General features: G+C 44.8%; 1 protein-coding gene across 4 annotated transcripts in view; it reads right to left on the minus strand.

Moving 5' to 3' along the window:
• NEGR1 (neuronal growth regulator 1) overlaps positions 1-24,454 on the minus strand; it is a 782,301-nt gene extending 757,847 nt beyond the window's left edge. The window contains exon 1 of one of the 4 annotated variants that reach the window (XM_089692157.1): positions 23,578-24,454. In XM_089692157.1, coding sequence (XP_089548283.1) covers positions 23,578-23,756 — 179 coding nt within the window. In that variant the 5' untranslated portion in view covers positions 23,757-24,454. The remainder of the gene's footprint in view (positions 1-23,577) is intronic. The other 3 variants (XM_089692158.1, XM_089692159.1, XM_089692160.1) reach the window with 3 other exon arrangements.
• Positions 24,455-24,660: the final 206 nt, after the last annotated feature.

Raw genomic sequence — 24,660 nt, forward strand, 5'->3', positions numbered from 1 at the left:
GCAATAACAGCATACAGTTCAGCACCATGATATGCTGTTACTGCTCAATATATTGTTGGCTCATTTCCACTGCTTATTGTGAAATAATGCAGACATATTATTGCTGCAAGTGTTTGTATGAGCTGTTATTGCATTAGCAATTTACTTAAAGTGATAATAAATGTAATTTGTTTTACGTTTCCTACAGCAGAGGTCCAGACTTACATTGGCTGCTGCTTGCCTTCAAAGACCTGCCTTCCCCAGTCAGTCTTATTTTTGCTGTCTTGTTGTCAGGGGTCACCTAGTAGGGTCCTATGATAACACCCGTGCATGCATGCTCCCTATGTGCAAAGTCAGCCAGAGCAGGCTGGATAGGGCATGCATGCGCAATGACACTTGGCATCATGGGACATGTAGTCTTGAGGTGGGGAGGTCAAATGTGTTGTGTGACCAGCTCTGGCTTAGCCCCAAACCTAAGTCATAATTACATGGCTAGTTAGAGGACTTCCTCCATAGTAAATTGTGTGGAAACAAGAGGACCAATCTCACCTTCTGGCCATGGCCATATCAGTTGACTCAAATTATTTTGAATAACAGGTCAACACCAAGGTCCACTATACGCAGGCACTTTTGTAATCCTAGCTTATTAAAACAAGTCAAAGAGAGTCATATTTAGCAGGTAGCTACAACAATGGTCAACTCAGAGACCGTTAATCAAGATGGCAGACAAGTGTTAGTGCGTGCATGGAACAGCGTGTGGTGATGAAGTTTCTTGTGAAGGAAGGTGTAAAACCAACGGATATCTACAGTAGACTTCAAGCACAGTACGGTGATGAGACGCTCAACTGCAGCAAGACATGTAAAGGGTCTAAATGTTTCATAGATGGCCGTATGTCTATCAACGATGATCCTGGCCGTGGTGGTTCCCAGTACACAACAGTCATTCCTGTGAACATTCCGCAAGTGAAACACCTGATTCTGGATAATCAAAGCATAACCTGTCGTGAAGTTGCACAAGAAACAAATCTTTCTGTGGGAACGGTGAACAGAATGATGACGAAGTGAAGTCGGCTGTCCTAGGATGGTTCAGGTTTACCGACAAATCTTTCTATGCTGAACCTTTCCAGGCATTAGTTAAACGCTGGGTAAGTGAATAAATGTAGCAGGGGAGTATGTTGAAAAATGAATGCAGTTTTCACTCCTTGAAATTTGTTCTTTTATTATACAAACTCAAAAGTCCCAGTTTGACTTAAACACCCCTCATAATATGCTGGTTAGACTTTTTCTTGTTCAATATATACTGCTCAAAAAAATTAAAGGAACACTTTGAAAACACATCAGATCTCAATGGGGAAAAATATCATGCTGGATATCTATACTGATATGGAATTGATATGGACGGGGTAATGTATTAGGAACGTAAGGATGCCCCATCGTTTGATGGAAATTAAAATTATCGACATACAGTGGACTGAATTCAAAGACACCCCAAAAATCAAAGTGAAAAAATGATGCAGCAGGCTAGTCCACTTTGCTGAAATGTCATTGCAGCAACTCAGAATGGTCCTCAGTAGTTTGTATGGCCCCCACGTGCTTGTATCCATCCCTGACAATGTTGGGGCATGCTCCTAATGAGACAACAGATGGTGTCCTGGGGTATTTCCTCCCAGATCTGGACCAGGGCATCACTGAGCTCCTGGACAGTCTGAGGTGACATCTGGTGGCGTCGAATGGACCAAAACATGATATCCCAGAGGTGCGCATTCAAGGGCATCAATTCCTTCATCCTCCAGGAACCGCCTGCATGCCACATGAGGCCGGGCATTGTTGTACACCAGGAGGAACCCAGGACCCACTGCACCAGCATAGGGTCTGACAATGGGTCCAAGGATTTCATCCCAATACCTAATGGCAGTCAGGGTATCATTATCTAGCATTTAGAGGTCTGTACATCCCTCCATGGATATGCCTCTTCAGACCACCACTGACCCACCACCAAAACGGTCATGCTGAACGATGTTACAGGCAGCAGAACATTCTCCACGGCTTCTCCAGACCCTTTCACGTCTGTCACATGTGCTCAGGTTGGACCTGCTCTCATCTGTGAAAAGCACAGGGTGCCAGTGGCGGACCTGCCAATTCTGGTATTCAGTGGCAAATGCCAATCAAGATCTATAGTGCCGAGAAGTGAGCACAGGGCCCACTAGAGGACTTCGGGCCCTCAGGCCACCCTCATGAAGTCTGTTTCTGATTGTTTGGTCAGAGACATTCACACCAGTGGCCTGCTGGAGGTCATTTTGAAGGGCTCTGACAGTGCTCATCCTGTTCCTCCTTGCACAAAGGAGCAAATACCGGTCCTTCTAATGGGTTGAGGACCTTCCACAGCCCTGTCCAGCTCTCCTAGAGTAACTACCTGTCTCCTGGAATCATGCTCTTGAGACTGTGCTGGGAGACACATCAAACCTTCTGGCAATGGCACATATTGATGTGCCATCCTGGAGGAGTTGGACTGCCTGTGCAACCTCTGTACGGTCCAGGTATCGCCTCATGCTACCAGTAGTGACTCTAACCCTATCCAAATGCAAAACTAGTAAAAAACAGTCATAAAAGATGAGTAGGGAAAAAAATGTCAGTGGCCTCCACCTGTAAATCTATTCCTGTTTTGGGGTTCGTCAACTGTTGCTCATCTAGTGCACCTGTTGGTAATTTCATTAACACCAAAGCAGCTGAAACTGATTAACAACCCCCTCTGCTACTTAACTGACCAGATGAATATTCCAGGAGTTAAATTAACTTGCTGCTATACTCTGATTAAAAAGTGTTCCTTTAATTTTTGTGAGCAATGTACTTTTATTAGAATTTTTTCAATACAGATCATTAAATGTAAACCAGCACATGTACATTTCATGGTTACAAACTGTTACAAAGGTATAAGGTCCATATAATAGTGTTTGGACTTTTTCTTTGTTGGTTTTAAGTTTTGTACGAGTACAGTTATTTTCCAAAAGATAAATTTCCATTACAGTAAATTAGTAAGGCCTGAGACCTCTAATAAACCCTTGCATATATTCTCTAGATCTCAACCTTGGTGAGATCAAGGTTGATAAATTAACCTAAAACCTTTCATGCCTCAACAGTAAACAAAATGTTTCTACTCAAACAATAAAAGTATAAGGCAAAAAAATAACCCCAATATCATTGGTGTCAGTAGGATCATGACCCCCCCCCCCAAGGGAGAATAGCCCCTCAACTAATGAGGCAACGCAGGTGCCTCAGTGACCTATGGAGAGGTGCTTGTATTGCAAAAGGAGATGTTGGACTACCTAAGCCTGGAGTAAAGGTGCTACAGGCATAGGCATACCAAAGGTTAGGACAGTGGTCTCCAAACTGCGGCCAGGGAGCCAGATGTGGCCCTTTGCTTGCCTTTTTCTGGCCTTTGGGGCACTATTCCTCCCACTGACATGAATGATGGCACACTATTCCTCTCAATGACAGCAATGAGGGGCCACTATTCCTCTCCCCGACACCAATGAAGGGCACTATTCCTCCCACTGATACCAATGAGGAGCACTATTCATCCCACTGGCATCAATGATGGCACATTATTCCTCTCAATGACAGCAATGAGGGGCCACTATTCCTCTCAACGACACCAATGAAGGGCACTATTTCTCCCACTGATACCAATGAGGGGCACTATTCCTCCCACTGACATCAATGATGGCACACTATTCCTCTCAATGAAAGCAATGAGGGGCCACTATTCCTCTCACCGACACCAATGAGGGGCACTATTCCTCCCACTGATACCAATGAGGGGCACTATTCCTCCCACTGATACCAATGATGGCACATTATTCCTCTCAATGACAGCAATGAGGGGCCACTATTTCTCTCAACGACACCAATGAAGGGCACTATTCCTCCCACTGATACCAATGAAGGGCACTATTCCTCCCACTGACATTAATGATGGCACACTATTCCTCTCAATGACAGCAATGAGGGGCCACTATTCCTCTCACCGACACCAATGAAGGGCACTATTCCTCCCACTGATACCAATGAGGGGCACTATTCCTCCCACTGACACCAACAATGGGGCACTATATTTCCCACTGACACCAACAATGGCATTGTTTACTCCCAATGACAGCAGGAAATTTTCTACTCTCAAAGGCCACAGTCCAGTCCCCTAAAGTCTGAAGGACTGGGTTAGGAGGTTTCCAATGTTCACCAAGGAGGAATTCTAATACAGGCAGGTGAGATAACTTGTAGTCAATGGTCTACTCGACTGCACAGTTTCCTTTAAAGCAGACCTATACTCTAAATTCAAACTTAATAAGTGAGACATCCCCCTCTTGTGACCTCTATTGGAAGTATGAAAGCCAAAAGCAGTGGTCAAACGTTCACTCACTAAGAGAGGCAAAGAAATTCAGCACAGCCTTTAATTGGTCAGTTTTTTCTGAACTTCACCTCTTAAATCCTTTTAACAGATTCCATCTGATTAACTCTCTGACATCTACAAACTGAAGCTCTGCTCACACAAAGTTTGTTTTTTGTCTGTTTTGCAGTGCTTTTTGCAGTTTGTTTTATGTTTTTCTTCATGCGTGTTTTTACCGCGTTTTGCTCAGCTCTCTTTTTTTTAGTTAAAGTGAATTTTTTTTGTTGCTGGACAGAATAAAGATGCAAAACGCGGCAAAAATGAAGCAAAAAGGCACTGCCATGCATTTCAGCACCTTCTCCATCCCTGACCCAAAAACTCAGCAGCTCAAAAAAGCATAGATGTGAACATGTTCCATAGGAAACCATGTTAAATGGACTGTAGAGCCTTTCTGCAAAAAAGTACTAAAAAATGCATTGGTGTGAACAGAGCCCTGCAGTACATGCAGACCAAGCTGACCAGCAAAAGTGACAATGACAGGGGGTGGAACAAACCATAACACTGCTAGAGCTTATAATGATCATCCTGGCATTATGTAAACCTGGACTTTCAATGAGCGCGAAAGCTGAGGTTCACTTTATTCCCTCCACCTCCTACAGCACACACTCACCTGCAAAGGAAGGCGAACATGTCCTACTGGAGGTGTGGGGAGGGGTGTGTACGGGGGAGGGGAGGGGTAGTCAAAGCAAATCTACTGGCATGGGCGAAACACAGGTTTATGCCGGCCATAGACGGGTCGAAAATCAGCCACTTTTTCGTCCAATAAAAAAATCGGCCGATTTTCGCACTATTAGTGGGTTCATTGGTCGTCCGTTTTACAGGGTTTTTGCACATTTTTTTTATCGGGCATGTTGAAAAATTCGCGGACCATTTTGACGATCGACCAATTTTCCCGGCAATGATTGGCAATTCGGCCGATCGTTTTACCGATAAAAAATCTGTGCATGAGCCGTGACCTGCAAGAAGAAGAAGAACAACAACAATTAGAAGAAGAAGAAGGAGAAGAAGAAGAAGAATTCCAGTCCACTATTATATTTTATATGAAAAAGTCTTGCGGTTCCAACAAATGTATCCATTTGTATCCAAATAAAAACATTGTAATCCAAATATTGTATTACAAGGTCACAATTGATGCAAATGCTGCCAACTTCTAGGCAGATATAAAAGACACAAATCAATGCATCTTTCAAGTCATTAAAGCCAAACTAAACTGTATCTGAGCACCTCAAATTGAAAAACTATTAAATTCATTTTGTTTATTTTCAAAGCAAACTCCCCCATTCATTCATGTCTCCATGCTTTATTTTGTTGAGAAATCACTTTGAACCCCCCCCCCCCCTAGCATTTCTAGCCATGGCCATCTTGAATAAGGGCAGATGATTCATGTAGTATTTACCTCCTGGAATCCATTTGCCCTTAGCTCAGGCGTGCAGGCAGGAGGGTGTGCTTAACTGAAAAAACCTCTCCTCCCCTCCACTGCTCCAGATGAAAGAAAAATATGCCCACGAAGACTCCTAGGATGTTTTACATCATTATGGCCTAGGCCAGAAACCAGGATGCAACTGAAGAAATGTAAAAAAAAATATAAAACAAATAAATATAATATACCTTCCTATCTATTTACTAAGGTTAACAGCATAAAAATTAAAAATAGTTAATGTTGATTGAGAAAGTTTAGTTCTGCTTTAATACATCATTACATTTATTTTTTATTTAATGAAAACAAAGTAAGTACCTGAACTGGCCTTGTATCAGCCTCTTGCAGTTCTGTACAGCAGGGCTGGAGTGTGTGCGGAAGAAGCAGAACAGTTCATAAGCTGACCAGAAGCATACTGATCCTCACAAGACCTCCTTCTCTCTAGTTCCCTGGTCTCCTCCTCCCATGCCCGCCTCCAGGACTTCTCCAGGGTGTCCCCCATCCTCTGGAACTCCCTGCCCCAACCCATCAGATTATCACCTACTCTCCTCTCCTTTAAGCGCACCCTGAAAACCCATCTCTTCAGGGAAGCCTACCCCACCCCCTGCTAACTTGCCGACCTCCTCCACTCTTCCTACCACTCCAGCCCCCACAGCTATCTCCTCCTGTGCCACCATCCCCTCCCTCCTAGATTGTAAGCTCAAAAGAGCAGGGCCCTCGATCCCCTCATGTTTTGCATTGTATTGGTATTGTTCTGTCACATGTTCTGTCCCCCTTTGTAATGTACAGCGCTGAGCGAACTATTGGCGCTTTATAAATACTGTATAATAATAATAATACTGACAGGAGGAGAGAACAGAGTGACAAATTGCAGATTGTAAGCTCCAAGGAGCAGGGCCCTCGAATCCCTCTTGTTTTGAATTTGTATTGTTACTGTACTGTCTCGTGTACCATCTCCCACCATAATGTAAAGCGCTGTAGATACTTTCGGCGCTATATAAATCCTGTATAATAATAATAAATGAGCTCATCGCAGTGCCTCATCACCTTTCAATGTCCAATCACAACCTGGAGTCAGTTCCGGGATAACCTGGGCTCAGAGGAAGGGGGTTGAATGATGCTAGCTGTGAGGTTGAGGACATCTAGTAGCAGAAAAAAGTACTGCAGAAAGAAATCTCTGGATTGAAGATAACTATTTCAGCAAAAACCTAATTTTGTTACTTCATCTTTTCATGGGCTATTCATTAATTATTTGGTAATTTTGGCTTTGCTGCTCCGCTTTTCCCATCCCTTGCTGCTGGCACATCAATCGGCCAAAAGAATATGGAATAAAAAAGAAGTTAATATATTGAATATTTTCATTCTATGTGCTAACTGCATGTTATCTGAATACAATCTATTCTCATGGTAGTTGGTCCTTTAAGCAGTTCTCTGCTTTGGAAATTCCATCGCTCCCACAATTAGAGGGCAGCCACTCTCTGTATTCCATATCCTGGATGGCGTTCTGCCATATCTATGTCCTGAGAGTATTTCAGGATTCTCCAGGTAACGTTTAATCACTCCGCGATGCTTGCACAGGTGAATTTAGGGCGGACGGCGAGGAACAATTAAGAGTCTTTCATAGTTGCATGTGCAGATATGCCAACATCAAACATTGAGTGGTCAGCATTTTTATCTGGCGGCACATATCACAGGATGACAGCTTATTAACATCTCTGGAGGCGTCACTTCAAGAGTCGAGCCATAAATTTGCTGTGAAGTGACAGTCGGCCCAGTGCTATGTTCCTTAATGGAGCTGATCCATATTAATAAATAGGAATCCACATTGTACAAAAATTGGTACAACGTCTGAACTGTCATGATGCTTCCCTTGTTACAACTCTAAGGGCCGGTTCACGCTATAGAAACGCAGCCCAGATGTGTTCCGGATGCGTTTCTTCATGTGCGTTTTTGATGCGTTGTTGGCACGCTCCGGTGCATTCTTTTAATACTTTCCAGTTAATTTTTCCCTCCTCCATTTTTCTTCAATTTAAATACGCACATGTGAGTTCCAGTGTATTTTTATCGCATTTCAACGCGTTTTTTATGCGTTTTACAGCATTTCAGTACAGCTCTGTGCAGGAAAAATGCAGTATGTTCTACTTTTTTGTCTGCAACTGGAACACACTGGGACTGCAACCTAGACTTACAGGATATGGCTGTACACAGGTATATGCAGCCTGGGCATAAACATATATATGCAAATGGACGTACACCCCTGGACGCAGCCAGACTGGGGTGTCCAGAGGTGTACATTTATATGCATGCAGGGGCGTATTTGCTGTGAGGCAAATAAGGCATTTGCCTTAGGCGGCATTTTTCAGGGGGAACAATCTGGGATACATGTACTCCCCGGGGGGAGCACCTTCCCCTCTGGGGGGTAAAAGTCACGGACCACCCAGGGAGAAGAGCCGCTGTCCAGAGGAGTCTGCCTGATCTCCAGGGTGGGGGAAGTGTCACACCAGGAATACCAACACCGGGAGATCCCCTCCCCCCACCCATACTTGGCCATGGACAGCCACTGCACCCGCTGCTTCAATTACTCTGGAGGAGGTGTCACCGGGAAAGTGTGTGTGTAAGGGGGGGGGGCGTATCAGATTTTTTTGTGTTGCCTAGAACAGCACAACATCTAAATACACTCCTGTATACATGCACATATATAATTACTGGTACATGCCTGCATGCAGCCGCATTCTGTAGTTCATTCGTACAGGTGTCTGTAAGCAAGACCTGTGGCTCCCGTTCGTTGAAATGCGGCTGTATTTCAGGCTATGAGGCCCAATATGATCTGCACATGAACTCCTATGGAAAGCTCACTTTAAAAAAACGTTTTCCCAAATCATAAATCTAATTTTATTATCCACAGAAATAAATCTGAATATTGCTAAGCGTTTATGTAAAGGCCTGAGTTAAGGATGTAAGTCTCATCTGGGGAAAAACAGCGCCTGAAAACAGTTGTATTTCACAATTACGAAGCACGGCGGTGTGTGCCGAGACAAATGATCATCTACCCAGCACCATCGCAGATGACAATCTGCAGCCATTCCATCAGATGGGCTCTGGGTACTGCCTGTAGATGCCGCAAATCACACCAGTGCATAACCGAATTAAGACCAAGAAAATGAGTTTACCCAGCATCCTCCTTGTTCACCCATAAGTCATGGAATTTTGTGACTTAGAAATGGTATGAAATTTCACTGAAAGCTTAGCTCAGCCACAACCTATTGTTCAGTTGTAAACAGGTACAGGTGAGTTAAGCAGATTTATAGACATGCAATGATTTTCAGTCTGCAGTTCCCTGTATTGCTTCCATTTACATAAAAATCACCACAAACCTCCACTCCTATAGACCAATGGTTCCCAACGGTCGGGCTAAGGCCTCCCTCTTCCTGGACTTCCAGTCAGCTGCAGATTTCTAACCTCCCAGCGTGTCACCCAACCTCCAACAGTGCCTATAGGCCCCTTGAGAGCCCTCAGCCCCTAAAGTGCTCCCAACCCCCTACAGTGCCCCTAGCGTGCTGCAGAGCCTACAGCCTTCCATAGTGCCAACATTCAACAGTGTTCCACTGTGTCCCCCAACCTCCTACAGTGCACCACAGCACCAGAAGATCCCTCTAGTCTCCCACAGTGCCCATAGGCTCCTTGAGATCCTCCAGACCCTGCAGTGCCCCTAGTATACTGCAAAGCCTTCAGCCTTCCATAGTGCCCCCAACCTTCAACAGTGTTCCTCAGTACCCCTTCCAACCTTTTAAAGTGCACCCCAGCCCAGCAGTGCCCTCCAGTCTCCCACAGTGCCCATAGGCCCCTTGAGATCCTCCAGACCCTGCAGTGCCCCTAGTATACTGCAAAGCCTTCAGCCTTCCATAGTGCCCCCAACCTTCAACAGTGTTCCCCAGTACCCCTTCCAACCTTTTAAAGTGCACCCCAGCCCAGCAGTGCCCTCCAGTCTCCCACAGTGCCCATAGGCCCCTTGAGAGCCTCCAGCCCCTGCAGTACTCCTAGTTTGTCACAGAGTTTCCAGCCTTCCATAGTGCCCCCAACCTTCAACAGCGTTCCACAGTACCACCCTAACCTCATACGGTGCACCCCAGCACTGTCCTCTATTCTCCCGCAGTTGAGTCCTTAGCTTCCTAAGTGACTCCAGCCCCCTGCAGTACCCCCTAGCTTGCTTCAGATCATCCAGCCTTCCATAGTGCCCCCAACCTGTCTCACAGTGCTCCCCAACCACCTATGGTGCACCCCAACACCAACAGTGTCCCTCAGTCTTCCACGGCACCCCTGAAAAAAACCCAGCCTCCTGGAGAGACCTTCACCCAAACAATTACCAGCTCCCTCCAGAAAACTTTTTCCCTCACAAGGCCACCAAGTCTTCTGCAGAATCCCCTAACCCCTTCCAGAATTCCCTCCACCCCCCAATGTGACACTCAACCCCATCCAGAGCCTTCCAACATTTCAATAAACATTTTATACTCCCATACTTTTATTTTTCTTATTTAATTTTTTACTGTTGGGGCATAGAGAATTTTGTAAGAATTTGCCATGCCGTAGTCTCAATAAGGTCAGGAACCACTGCTCTAATGCCCATTCCAGTACTATTTATTCTTCTTTTGCCATGTTCCTGTGGTAACAACAGCTTTTATTATGCCCCGTGGCATTGCCTATACACAGTGTATGGGCAGGTTCTTGGAGGCAAGGTTTTACTGGGAAGGAGATCAATATATGCATGTGGACGGGTACAAAGAAGGGTGGGGGATAGGCAGGGTTCTGTAGTCCAGCAGGATGGGCTGACAATGCTGGTTGGGATTCAATTACCACAAAAGCACAATGTTGACAGGAAGTTGGGAGCTCGTTGGATTTCTGGCAGATCAGCATGTATTTTCCTGTATTTGCAGCTTTTTAAGGGATAAACATGGGCATGCATTACAGAAATATTCTGAATATGTTATATTTTTCCCTAATGTACACTTTAAAGAGCAGCTGTACCTTCGATAAAGGCTACAGTAACTCCTCCCTCCTGAACTAATATAACAGCCCTCAACTCAACTTACCTAACTACTTACATCAGGAGGACAGCCAAAGCCAACTCCTTGCATTTATCTTCTACTTGGCAAATCATCTTCACTTCCGGCCGCACCTACACAGCATGCCATTAAAGACTTGTATAGGGATGTCTTCCAATTATCTATCTCTAGACCAGTGTTTCTCAACTCCAGTCCTCATGGACCCCCAACAGGTCATGTTTTCAGGATTTCCATTATTTTGCACAGGTGATTTGATCAGTTTCACTGCCTTAGTAATTACCACAGCTGTTTCATCTGAGGGAAATCCTGAAAACATGACCTGTTGGGGGTCCATGAGGACTGGAGTTGAGAAACACTGCTCTAGACCAAGGTTTCTCAACTAGGATTCTAGGAGTCCTCCAGGGTTTGCTAGGGGTTTCTTCAGCAATGTCAAATGTCAGATAGGTTCCCACTGACACCATTGATATTTTAGCTATCTGTAAGGGGTCATTCTTCCCAATGACCACAAGTGTAAGGAGCATTCTTCCCATAGCCATAACACTAATGCATCATGAGTTGTGGATATAGTCATTTTTAGCATAGGTTCCCTGAGACCAGACAGTTAATTGAAGGGTTCCTCTGGGTCAGTGTTTCTCAACTCCAGTCCTCATGGACCCCCAACAGGTCATGTTTTCAGGATTTCCCTCAGATGAAACAGCTGTGGTAATTACTAAGGCAGTGAAACTGATCAAATCACCTGTGCAAAATAATGGAAATCCTGAAAACATGACCTGTTGGGGGTCCATGAGGACTGGAGTTGAGAAACACTGCTCTGGGTTGAGAAGGTTGAGAAAGACTGCTCTAGTCGATAGGATCTCAATGTGCAAGCCCTGCTAGCACTGCAGAGAAATTTCATCTAGACAGAATGAAGATAGTGTTATTCTACTATGAAAGGTAAGTGGTTGGGATGGGGGTTGTAACTGTAGATTAGTTTAGAAGGGCTGGGGTGGTCTTTAATAAATGTACAGCTTTACTTTAAAGCAGAACTCCAGGCAAACAGCTAAATAAGGAGGGGTGGGCTCCCCCCAGACATACCTGCCCTCAATCTATCCATTATTATATATATGCTCCTACTATGGAGGCTCTCAAAATTTATAGCGTTAGGATTGCAGATTCTGGGGTGCCATGAAGAGGCTCTGCAGCTTACGCATGTATTTGCAAATGTGTGCAAACTAAACCTGTTTTTAACGTGAACTGTTAGACAGGACAATTTGGATGGTTGGTTGCAGGATTGCTTGTAAGTTGCACTGGGAATTTCTCGTTGTTGTTTGACATGTGTCACCCTTCCATGCACTCCTTGCTGCAAAGACCAGTTATAGATTGGGGCAGATGCCATTTATTTGTACCATTGGTAATTTGGTGAGTGAGGGCACTGGATACCTTTGCTGCCATTGTACTATATGCTGTTTGTCCAGTTTGCCCCTGTACCTTTAAGGAAAGTGGGCTCCCTCCAGGCATACCTTACCTCAATCTATCCATTATTATATTTGTGCTCCTACTATGAAGTCTCTCAAAATTTATAGAGTTAGGACTGCAGATACTGGGGTGCTGCGACATGGCCTCTGCAGCTTATGCATGTATTTGCAAATGTGTGCAAACTAAACCCTGTTTTTAATGTGAACTGTTAGACAGGATAATTTGGTTCTTGCAGGCTGACTGGTATGTTGTGCTGGGAAATATTATTTGCTGTTGTTTGAATCTGCTAAATAAACTTGTTTACATGTTTAGCGTCTGTGAAGGTTCTCATTTATCCAGGTCATGGTATACAGTATCTAGTAGTAGTTGGTCACATTCAACTTGACTCATTGAGGACATTTCATAACTGATCTAAGCTACTTCCTCAGTTTTTCAGTCTTCAACACTACAGAATAGTCCAGTTGAATGCGACCGACTACCACTAGATATGTTTACATTGCTACTGTGCAGGAGATTACAGGTAGCAAATATACACAGTCTTTTGGGTACTTATACTAGCTGTCCCATGAATCCATTCATCCATTCTTGTTGAATATGTAACTGGGCTAAATTGTTTTTTTTTCTTATATTCCTATAATTCAGGTTCAAATAAAATCTATAGCTCCAGAATTTTAATGTCTACCTATCTCCCTGTTGCCCAACCTGTGGCCCAGGGGCCACATGTGGCCCTTGGGCACCTTTTATACAGCCCTTGGGGCCCTTGCAGTTACTGATCTGTGTTTCTCCTATTACCCTGTTATTGTAGCTCTCCAGTCTACGACTGTCTCCTGAAGCATGTCCCCTTCTCCAACAACTACTATGACATATTTTCAGTCCCTAACAGTTTCCTGCAGCATGTTTGCAGTCTCTGACCATCTCTTGTATCATATTTGCAATCTCTGACCATCTCCAGTAGTATGTCCACAGTCTCTGACCATCTCTTGTATCATGTCTGCAGTCTCTGACCATCTCTTGTATCATATCTGCAATCTCTGACCATCTCCAGTAGTATGTGCACAGTCTCTGACCATCTCTTGTATCATGTCTGCAGTCTCTGACCATCTCTTGTATCATATTTACAATCTCTGACCATCTCCAGTAGCATGTCCAAAGTCTCTGACCATCTCTTGTATCATGTCTGCAGTCTCTGACCATCTCTTGTATCATATCTAAAATCTCTGACCATCTCCAGTAGCATGTCCAAAGTCTCTGACCATCTCTTGTATCATGCCCATAGACTTTGACCATATCCTGGGCAGCACAGTAGATAAGTGGTTAGCACTTCCACCTGGCAGTACTAGGGTCGCTGGTTTGAATCCCAACCACGGCACCACCTGCCTGGAGTTTGCATGTTCTGCCTGTGTGGGTTTCCTCCGGGTACTCTGGTTTCCTCCCACATTGCAAAGACATGCTGGTAGGTTAATTGGCTCCTGTCTAAATTGTCCCTAGTATGTGTATGTATGAATGTGAGTTAGGGACCTTAGATTGTACGCCCCTTGAGGGTTAGGGACTGATGTGAATGTACAATATATATGTAAAGTGCTACGTAAATTGATGGCGCTATATAAGTACCTGAAATAAATGATTAAAATATCCTGTTGTTTGTCTGCTAACAAATATTCACTGAATTTTATTTTGGTGATGTTAGGGGCCGCACTTGGGGCCCCCCATCATAAATGTTGACCACCAGTGACTGACTATCTATCTATCTATCTATTTTATTAGGTATCCCTGATGGTACTGTAGATATCCATGCAAATAAACACAGAAAGCATGCAGACGTAGTGGGGTTTAATTACTAAAACTGGAATACTACTAAAATATAATACTACTAAAATCTGGTGCAGCTCTGCATAGAGACCAATCAGCAGCCAGGTTTTATTGCTAAAGCTTAAGTGAGCAAGGTGAAGCTAGAAGCGGATTGGCTACCATGAACAGCTGCCCCAAATTCTGAGTGCTCCGGTTTTAGTAAATCTCACCCGGTATGTCAGTGGAATGGGTTATAGTACAAGATGTGTTGATGTGTCATCTCTGACTTCCAGGAATTTCACGCATTCAGCTTCTAGCTTCAACTTGTCTAGTTAAAGTATATGTAAATCCTCACCTTGTAAAACAGGCCATTCAGGTTTAATTAGAACTGAAAGGCAAAACATTTATGTATACATATAAAATATTATATACACCTCTTTTCCCCCCTTTTTATATGTCTTCACATACCCTCTGTTTTCAGCTGCATAAACACCAGCACACTGATGTTCCCAGTGAATGGCTTTTCTGGAGGGGGAGGTGTCAGGACAAGTCAGATCATTGAAGGAGGGCAAGCTGAGGCTACATTTATATGCATACAGACTTCTGTACACATATACAGTATTGTTGACCCGATTGTCCTTCTTGGATCCCTGAGCCATTAGCCCATCTCCACAGGTCATCAGGCAATGAGGTCCCTTAGTCACAGGGTCCAGCCCACCATCCAGTATTAGGTAGTCACCTGGAGTTAATCCAGGTTGGCCCCTCATTGGCTGCTTGTACCCAAAGACACTCTCTGCTCATTATTGACACAGAGAGGCATATGGGACTGGATCCTTTGACACTTGGGGTGTTCTGTTGGGTGTGCTTTAGGGCTGGTCATTAAAACAGGCAGGGTATTTTGGGGGTTATGGAGGAGTTAGTGGGCAAGTGTTTTACTCCAGCTCCCTCTGGGGGGGTGGCTGGGTCATGTGGGGGGGTGTGAGGGTGCTCCTGGGGGGCCACTGTGACTTTGGGGAGATCAGTGGTGGTGATGTGTGGAGGGGTGGGGGGCATTGTGTGGAGGGGTGGTGCGGGTGTTGTGGCCTTAGATTGGGGCAGATAGGTCACCTCCCTTGTACATCTCTTTCTTTTGGGGGTGCCCTTTTTATGGGCGAACTGTGGGAGGCGGTACGGTCCAGGTTTGGCACTTGTATCTACGATGCATTGTGATTTTAATTTCTAATAATATATTTGCATTAAACATTGGTTTGAGGGAAGCCTTATGGGTGTGTAGCCTATTTTCTTTTGCTTTGGTATTTGAGCAGGCTGAGTTCTCAGCACAGCTACAGAACTGACCACGCTGTGCTCGCATGCCTAGTGTGGTCAGTTTTTAATAGAAAAGCAGAGAAATTGGCAGGAACACCAGGGATTTCACACAAATGAAGTATTACAAAGAGACTAGGATATGTTTTCATACAAGTACATGGCACAGCAGGCACATATCAGGAATATGAAATGCTGGGTAAACAAAATCTTTAAGCTTTGAAAATGAAAACTGGAAGCTGATTGGCTGCCATGGACCGCTGCTCCAGACAGTAAATGTCTCTCTTGTTTAGTAGTGCAACACAATGATTGTGCTTTACTGCTCCCCCTACTTCCATGGCAGTCTATAGACTTTCACTGAAAACAATATCCTCTGGTGGCTTATCGCGCCCAGCAGCCTGCCCTGTGTGAAAACTCAAGTACCAGCCTGTGTATTAAATGAGACCATAAGCCAAGGCACAGCAAGCAAGGAGAAGTGTGAAAAGCCACATCAAAAAGCTATTTCCACAAAACGGAAAAATAATCCAAAATGAACACTCGCTGAAAATACACAACGCCTTCCACTTAATAAACATCCACAGGCACAGACAGCCCACTAGCACCAGTCAATGTGAAGCCACAGGGGATCAAGGAGATCAACCTGACCTGGATTCAACATATGGCTGGGTTTGGGATCTGGCGGATTTTCCTTTCCATAAATCCTTTACACTTTTGCCACCTCCTGTAGAGCCTGTCTGCGTTTAGACGATTCCGTGCGCCTCTGCTAAATCACTCGCCATTGTCATCGCTGAATGTACACTTCACTGCCTCCGAGCCCCCCCAAATCCTACTTCTGACTGTGAACCCAACCTGGGACAGGCACGTCACTCCGTGTGCTGACGTCACTCCTGTACCCAAGGGGTTAATGGGTTGGCTGCCTTCACTTCCACATGTATGTCAGTACAGAGCAGACACAGAATCATTCATATAGAAAGATAATGACACAAATATATAAAGAGAGAGAGAATGGAGAAGAGATAGACAGACAGATGGACAAATAGATAAGCAGGATTGAAGGATTGAGAGGAAGGAAGGGACAAACAAGAAGATAGATAGATAGATAGATAGATAGATAGATAGATAGATAGATAGATAGATAGATAGATAGATAGATAGATAGATAATGGAGGGATGGATGGATAATTGAATAGACAGATAGATAGATAGATAGATAGATAGATAGATAGATAATGAATGGATGAATGGAGGGATGGATGGATAATTGTATAGATAGATAGATAGATGGATAGATAGATAGATAGATAGATAGATAGATAGATAGATAGATAGATAATGAATGGATGAATGGAGGGATGGATGGATAATTGTATAGATAGATAGATAGATGGATAGATAGATAGATAGATAGATAGATAGATAGATAGATAGATAGATAGATAGATAGATAGATAGACACAGAGATAGATAGATAGATAGATAGATAGATAGATAGATAGATAGATAGATAGATAGATAGATAGATAGATAATGGAGGGATGGATGGATAATTGAATAGACAGATAGATAGATAGATAGATAGATAGATAGATAGATAGATAGATAGATAGATAATGAATGGATGAATGGAGGGATGGATGGATAATTGTATAGATAGATAGATAGATGGATAGATAGATAGATAGATAGATAGATAGATAGATAGATAGATAATGAATGGATGAATGGAGGGATGGATGGATAATTGTATAGATAGATAGATAGATGGATAGATAGATAGATAGATAGATAGATAGATAGATAGATAGATAGATAGATAGATAGATAATGAATGGATGAATGGAGGGATGGATGGATAATTGTATAGATAGATAGATGGATAGATAGATAGATAGATAAATAGATAGAATTGGTGGATGGATGGATATAAATGATTAGATAGATAGATAGATAGATCGATAGACAGATAATGAAAGGATGAATGGTATGATAGATAGATAGATAGATAGATAGATAGATAGATAGATAGATAGATAGATAGAATTGGTGGATGGATGAATATAAATGGATAGATAGATAGATAGATAGATAGATAGATAGATAGATAGATAGATAGATAATGAATGGATGAATGGTTTGATAGATAGATAGATAGATAGATAGATAGATAGATAGATAGATAGATAGATAAACACTTACACAATTATTGATATCAGATTTAAAAACAGAGGAAAAAAATATCCACATTTGGAAGAGTTAAAAATAATTTTCAGGATAACATTTTTATTGACCTATAATCTGATAACAGTCAACGCCCCTCTTGCCCCAGGATAAACACGGCATGAATATTTATAAACAATGATGTCTCAATCAGCCTAAACACCGAGAAAACACTGGGGGCAGCCCGTCCCCATGGCAGGCAGGACTACACTGACATCGTTGGTGGCGAAAAATCCAGCACATCAAAGTAAATGTAAGGCTAGATAAACACATTCATGTCCACGGCGATGAGAAGTGAAAGGATAGACGCTGCAATAGGCAGGAGAGAAGCAAGCCAGAGATGGTAAACTCTCCGGCAGTCATAGGCGAAGCCTTTCCAAGTACAACGTTTAGAATCGAAATGTTTCGGTAGTAAGCAAAAATGACCAGTGCGGAGGCATAGAGAGCCGGGGGTGCCTCGCTACAGCACCATATGGGAGAACACCATTCATTAAGGCAAGACATCAGGAAGGATGAGCACATAATCTCTCTCTTCACTAATGACTTACAACGTAGGGTGAGGATGGCGTTTGCAGCAAAAGATCATTAAAGGGTTATTAAATCTGAGCCCAAATGACATTATTATGCATTATTACCTTATAATAAAAGCAATGCATATTTATATATATATAAAGAGAAAGATAAAGGGAAGGAAAGAAAGAGAATGAGAGAGCAAATATTACATCTGCTACAAATATAAATATATAAATCTGCTAAAAATACAAATTTATTACAATGTTTGTGCTCATGAGTACATGTAAAGTCATATAATACAAACGTAGGAATGTAATATTTACACAGCAATAAGACAAAATGACCTGAAAAAACCCAGCCCTACAATAGATTTTTGCCAGCATTGGCCAATCACAGCATTGCTAGTGACATTTTGGTGGAGCATGCGGGCAGACACAATTGTAGGGTGGTCTCAGATGCTTACTGAAAGGTGTTTTCCATAAGAAATGTTAATAGTTTATTCACTGTATGCATTCCAAGCCTAACATTGCACAAAGTCGCAGCAAAAGTTGCAGCCCTGGGAGGTTCTTTGCAGGCCAGACGGTATCAGATGTCCACCAATGACAACTGCCCATCTGCAGCGGCCTGAGTCACTAATGGGTTAAGTAAACACCAAGGCTCCTGTTGACACATATCTTCGCTGTACCAGTCAACGCTAGCTGGAGGCGACACAGTGTAGCACTAAGAAGGCAGGCAGCGCCTAATAGCACAGGCACAGGATGCATCCAACGCACTTATTTTTTGAAGGAGGTTTTATATTCTGGGAGCCCGGGGGAATTCTTCTGCTACCTGGGCTAATAAATGGAGATCTAATCTCATCAGTGATGTTAAATCCTGCAAGCTAATGATCATCATAGCTTTATGTCGTCTCATTAGAGTCTGGAGAAGACCAGCTCACGCTAAGAAGGCTTTAACACTCTTAGCAAGCAACACCACCTTCCAGAGTTACTTGGGCAACACCACCGTGACCAGAGAGGTTGCTGCATGACCCCACTGCCAGCAAAGGGGGGAACGGGGGCCACAATTCTGTCTAGACAAAATATTCCAAAATTCTGTATATGCAATTCAGTGCATGCCTCCCAGTAAATGCAACCTAGTATATGCAACCCAGAGTATGCAACTCAGTATATGCAACCTAGAGTATGCAATTCAGTATATGCAACCCAGAGTATACAATTCAGTATATGCAACCCAGAGTATGCAATTCAGTATATACAACCCAGAGTATGCAATTCAGTATATACAACCCAGAGTATGCAACTCAGTATATGCAACCCAGAGTATGCAATTCAGTATATGCAACCCAGAGTATGAAACTCAGTATATGCAACCCAGTATAGGCAATTCAGTATATGCAATTTAGCATATGCAACCCAGTATATGCAATTCAGTATTTGAAACCCAGTATATGCAATTTAGTATAGCAACCCAGTATATGCAACCTAGTACAAGCATCCCAGAGTATGCAATTCAGTATATGCAACCCAATATATGCAATTTAGTATAGCAACCCAGTATATGCAACCTAGTATAAGCATCCCAGAGTATGCAATTTAGTATAGCAACCCAGTATATGCAATTCAGTATATGCAATTTAGTATAGCAACCCAGTATATTTAATTTAGCATAGCAACCCAGTATATGTAATTTAGCATAGCAACCCAGTATATGTAATTCAGTATATCCAACCCAGTATGCAAACCGATGTATGCAATTCAGTATATGCAACCGAGAGTATGCAATCCAGTATATGCAATTCAATACATGAAATTTAGTATATGCAATTCAGTATATGTAATTTAGCATAGCAACCCAGTATACGCATTTCAGTATATCCAACCCAGTATATGCAACCCAGTGTATTCAATCCAGAATATGCAATCCAATATATGAAATTTAATATATGTAACCCAGTGTATGCAGTTCAGTATATGCAACCCAGTAGAAGGAACCCATCATATGCAAATCAGTATACGCAACCCAGCATGTTCAATTCAGTACATGCAACCCAGTATATGCAATTCAGAATATGCAACTCAGTATATCCGAGTCAGTGTATGTCACCCAGTGCAATTCAGCCAGGAAACCTCTAACACTGTTAAAGGACACTGGCTTCCTATGGCACAAAACCTGCGCATTTGGAATTCAGAATTTTGTCATTTTGATTTTTTTGGCCCCAGCCCCCTAACGCCTTTGGTCCAGGAGAAGAGAGCCTAGCACTGGTGCTGATCAGTGGATGCACAAACAGCCTTCAAACTCCATATGTGACCATGTAAGCAATGGGGGTGCAGTAAGGGATTGGAGGAGTGGGGGGAGTGGACATGCTAACACAGAACATTGGCAGCGAAAGGTGTGGACGCTGTCACCATGGCTAAGCATTAACCCTTTCAGCAACCTGAAAACTGACACAGCAACAAGACAGCACCGAGGACAGGCGTGCCATCACAGCCAATCCAGATGCAGCTTTCATCAGTGTACAGCAATCAGGGTGATGGAATGGGGGCTGCCGAGTGCTCACGGTGGGCTACAGACCTGTGATAAATCAACACGGGCACGCAAGGGAGTTCAAAGTGCGTTCGCGTGTAGCAGCCCACCCCCACTGACCTAACTATGCCAAATCGATGCGAGTGTGCGTGTTTTGAAAGGTACTGCTTTGCACCCACTGAGCCAACTGGTCAGTTATGAGCATGCTCATTAACCCTTTGCACACCTTGTTTTTTGGCAGTTAAAATAAAAGACCGTGGAGGACGCCTGAACCCTTCTCAGGGATAGACGAGGTCGCGTAAAGTGCGTCAGCACGTAGCGACCGACCCCAACTAATCTGATGGCGCCAAACTAATGCAAGTGTGAGCATTTTGCACGTCTTCGGTAGCCCTTTGCACCCATAAAAATCAACCAATCTGCCATGGGCATGCTCATTAACTCTTTGCATGCCTTGGTTTTTCAGAAGCGCTCATTCAGAGATGACATAAGAAAAGTCATGTTCATGAAGGATGAGCAAGCCGAAAGTGTGGCAGCGCATAGCGGCACACCTGAACAGCGTCAAATGGCGGTGGGGGGTAATGTTTTGCATGCACTAAGTAGCCCTTTGAGCCCACTGGGTCAACTGCCATGCTCATTAACCCTTTGCATGCCTTAGTGCTTGGCAGCACCCATAGTTATAGTTAGACGCATGCCTATGGAGGATACCCATAGGCAGGCGTGGGCATGCAAAATGCGTCAGCAAGTAGCGGCGCTCCCCAACTGATCCGACGCACATCCTTGTTAGATTTCTGCATCCACCGCCTCAACCATCCAGCCATACTTATTAACTCTTTGCAAACCCTTTTTTTTACAGCACCCATGTATAGGCAAAAAAAAGGACTATAGGGGGTGCCTAAACCCTGTTCAGGGGCAGGCTGGGGCATGCAAAGTGCATCAGCATGTAGCTGCGCTCCCCAAATGATCTGAGGCACATCTTTGGTAGCCTTTTGCGCCCAACGCCCCGACCAGCCAGCCATGGACATGCTCATTAACCCTTTGGGCACCCTTTTTTTTTTTACAGCATGCAAAACGCGTCAGCGTGGAGCAGCACACCCCAACTGATCTGACACACATCCTTCGTCGCCCCTTTGCACCCACCGCCTCAACCGGCCAGCCATGGACATGCTCATTATCGCTTTGGGCACCTTTTTTTTTTTTCTACAGCACCCATTCAGTCAGAAAACAAATACCATAGAGTGTGCCTAAACCCTGTTCAGGGGCAGGCGAGGGCATGCAAAGCGCGTCAATGCGTAGCGGCGCACCCCAACTGATCTGACACGCATCCTTGGTCACCCTTTTTACCCACCGTCTCAACTGGCCAGCCATGGACATGCCCATTATCGCTTTGGGCACCCTTTTCTTTTCTTTATTTTTAACAGCACCCCTTCAGTCAAAAAAAAAACCCATAGAGGGTGCCTAAACCCAGGGCAGACGAGGGCATGCAAAGCACGTCAAAATGTAGCGGCGCACCCCAACTGATCCGACGCACATCCTTGGTAGCCCTTTGCGCAGACCGCCTCAACCAACCATGAACATGCTAATTAACCCTTTGGGCACCCTTTCTTTTCTTTTTTTTTTACAGCACCCATTCATAATCGGAAAAAAAAAAAGACCATAGATGGTGCCTAAACCCTGGACAGGGGCAGGTGAGGGCATGGAAAGCGCGTGTGCACCCCAACTGATCTGACACGCATCCTTGGTAGCCCTTTACGCACACCGCCTCAACCAGCCAACCATGGACATGCTAATTAACCCTTTGGGCACCTTTTGTTTTCTTTTTTTTTACAGCACCCATTCAAAGTTGGAAAAAAAAAAAAGACCATAGATGTGCCTAAACCCTGGGCAGGGGCAGGTGAGGGCATGCAAAGCGTGTGCGCACCCCAACTGATCTGACACACATCCTTGGTAGCCCTTTGCAGCCACCGTCTCAACCGGCCAGCCATGGGCATGCTCATGAACCCTTTGGGCACCCCCTTTTTTTTTTACAGTCAGAAAAAAAAAAAAGACCATAGATGGTGCCTAAACCCTGGGCAGGGGCAGGTGAGGGCATGCAAAGCGTGTGCGCACCCCAACTGATCTGACGCACATCCTTGGTAGCCCCTTGCGCCCACTGTCTCAACCGGCCAGCCATGGGCATGCTCATGAATCCTTTGGGCACCCTTTTTTTTTTTACAATCAGAAAAAAAAAAAGACCATAGATGGTGCCTAAACCCTGGGCAGGGGCAGGTGAGGGCATGCAAAGCGCGTCAATGAGTAACGGCGCACCCCAACTTATCCAACGCACATCCTTGGTAGCCCTTTGCGCCCACCGTCTCAACCGGCCAGCCATGGGCATGCTCATTACCCTTGGCCAGCATAAAAAGAAGAGAAGAGGAGGATGCCCAAACCCTGCCCAGGGTGCACCCCCTCCATCCCCCCTCCCTGTACCCCCTCCATCCCATCCCCATCCTCATCTCCCCAGCCTGGCTTGTATGCTGTGAGCTTCTCAGTGTCAGTTACACAACTTGCACTCTTTTCCCATCCACAGAGCTCCCCCTACCTCCATGCACAGACATGTCCATGATAAACAAACCTGAAGCATCCACTGAGATCAACACTGAGAAGGAGAGGAAAAAAAAAAAAGTAGCAGTAGTGTGAGTGTGCGGAGCAGCAGATCGTCTACAGAGTGCAAAGAGACCCCCAAACCCCAAAGTCTGGGCGCACCAAGGGGTGCAAAGAGCCCCCTCCCCCCACATTCCAAAAGTGTCGCAAATGTGTCGCAGCTTCTTCTCCAGTGCAAAACAATCACAATGACTGACCTGAAAAATACACAGACACACATAGACAAGGCAGGCTCCTACCTAAGCATGGCTGTCTCTCCTTGCCTGACGACCAGGTTGTCCACTGCGGGCCAGGAGTAGTCCATGCCCTGTCCGGCGGGCAGGCAGGAGGGCAGCAGACAGCACACACTGAGGATGACAGCGGCCAGCCACTGGTTTGAGCAGCAAGCAGCACCCTGCACCAACATCATCATGTCCATCACTGCTGGGGCTGCCCCTGTCAGCCTGGGATCCCTGGCAGAGCGAGGAGGAGGAAGGAAGGGAGGAGGAGGAGGAGTGCAGGACGGAGCTGCTGCTGCTGCTTGCTGGAGAATGAGCGAGGCTAGGCAGCTGCGGCAGCACACACGGCCCCCAGGCTCTCAGCCGGTTGCCATGCGGCCGTTTCCTTAGCAACCACAACCAGGGAGTGATGCTGCTGGTGGTGGTGATGGAGCAGAGAGATAGTGCAACACCCAGCAGCGGAGGCACCCTGCGCACCGCCACCCCTCCTCTCCGCCTGCCTGCCGCTGCCTGACAGCCGACTCACAGCAGCATCACCATGGGGGAGGGAAGGGTTAATGGTGGAGGGAGAGTCACAGAACTTTTAATTAGTCTGAAGCGGAGAATAATTCCAGGAAGGGAAGATCTCCTCTCACTTCTTCCTCCACTTCTAGTGCTTGTCCATTCTGTGCTGTCTGTGTGCTCCTCTCCTGATGCTCCTCTCCTGATCACTCTGTGCACTTCTCTGCCTTCTGTCCCTCAGTGGGTTTCCTCCGTCCTCTCCTCTAATCAGCCTATTTCTCTCACTTCTATCCCTCTCTTCTCTATAATGACCTTTCTTCCAGCCTTGTATTTCCCCTGTCCTGTCTGTCTACACCTTCCCCTGTCCTGTCTGTCTACACCTTCCCCTGTCCTGTCTGTCTACTCCTTCCTCTATCCCTTCTATCTACTCCTTCCTCTATCCCTCCTTTCCTCTATCCCTCCTTCCCTCTACTCCTTCCTCTATCCCTCCTTCTCTCTCTATCTACTCCTTCCTCTATCCCTCCTTTCCTTTATCCCTCCTTCCCTCTACTCCTTCCTCTATCCCTCCTTTCCTTTATCCCTCCTTCCCTCTACTCCTTCCTC

Source organism: Staurois parvus, unplaced genomic scaffold, assembly GCF_062004578.1.
Source record: "Staurois parvus isolate SC_StPar_1 unplaced genomic scaffold, SC_StPar_1.0 ptg000578l, whole genome shotgun sequence".
NCBI lineage: Eukaryota > Metazoa > Chordata > Amphibia > Anura > Ranidae > Staurois > Staurois parvus.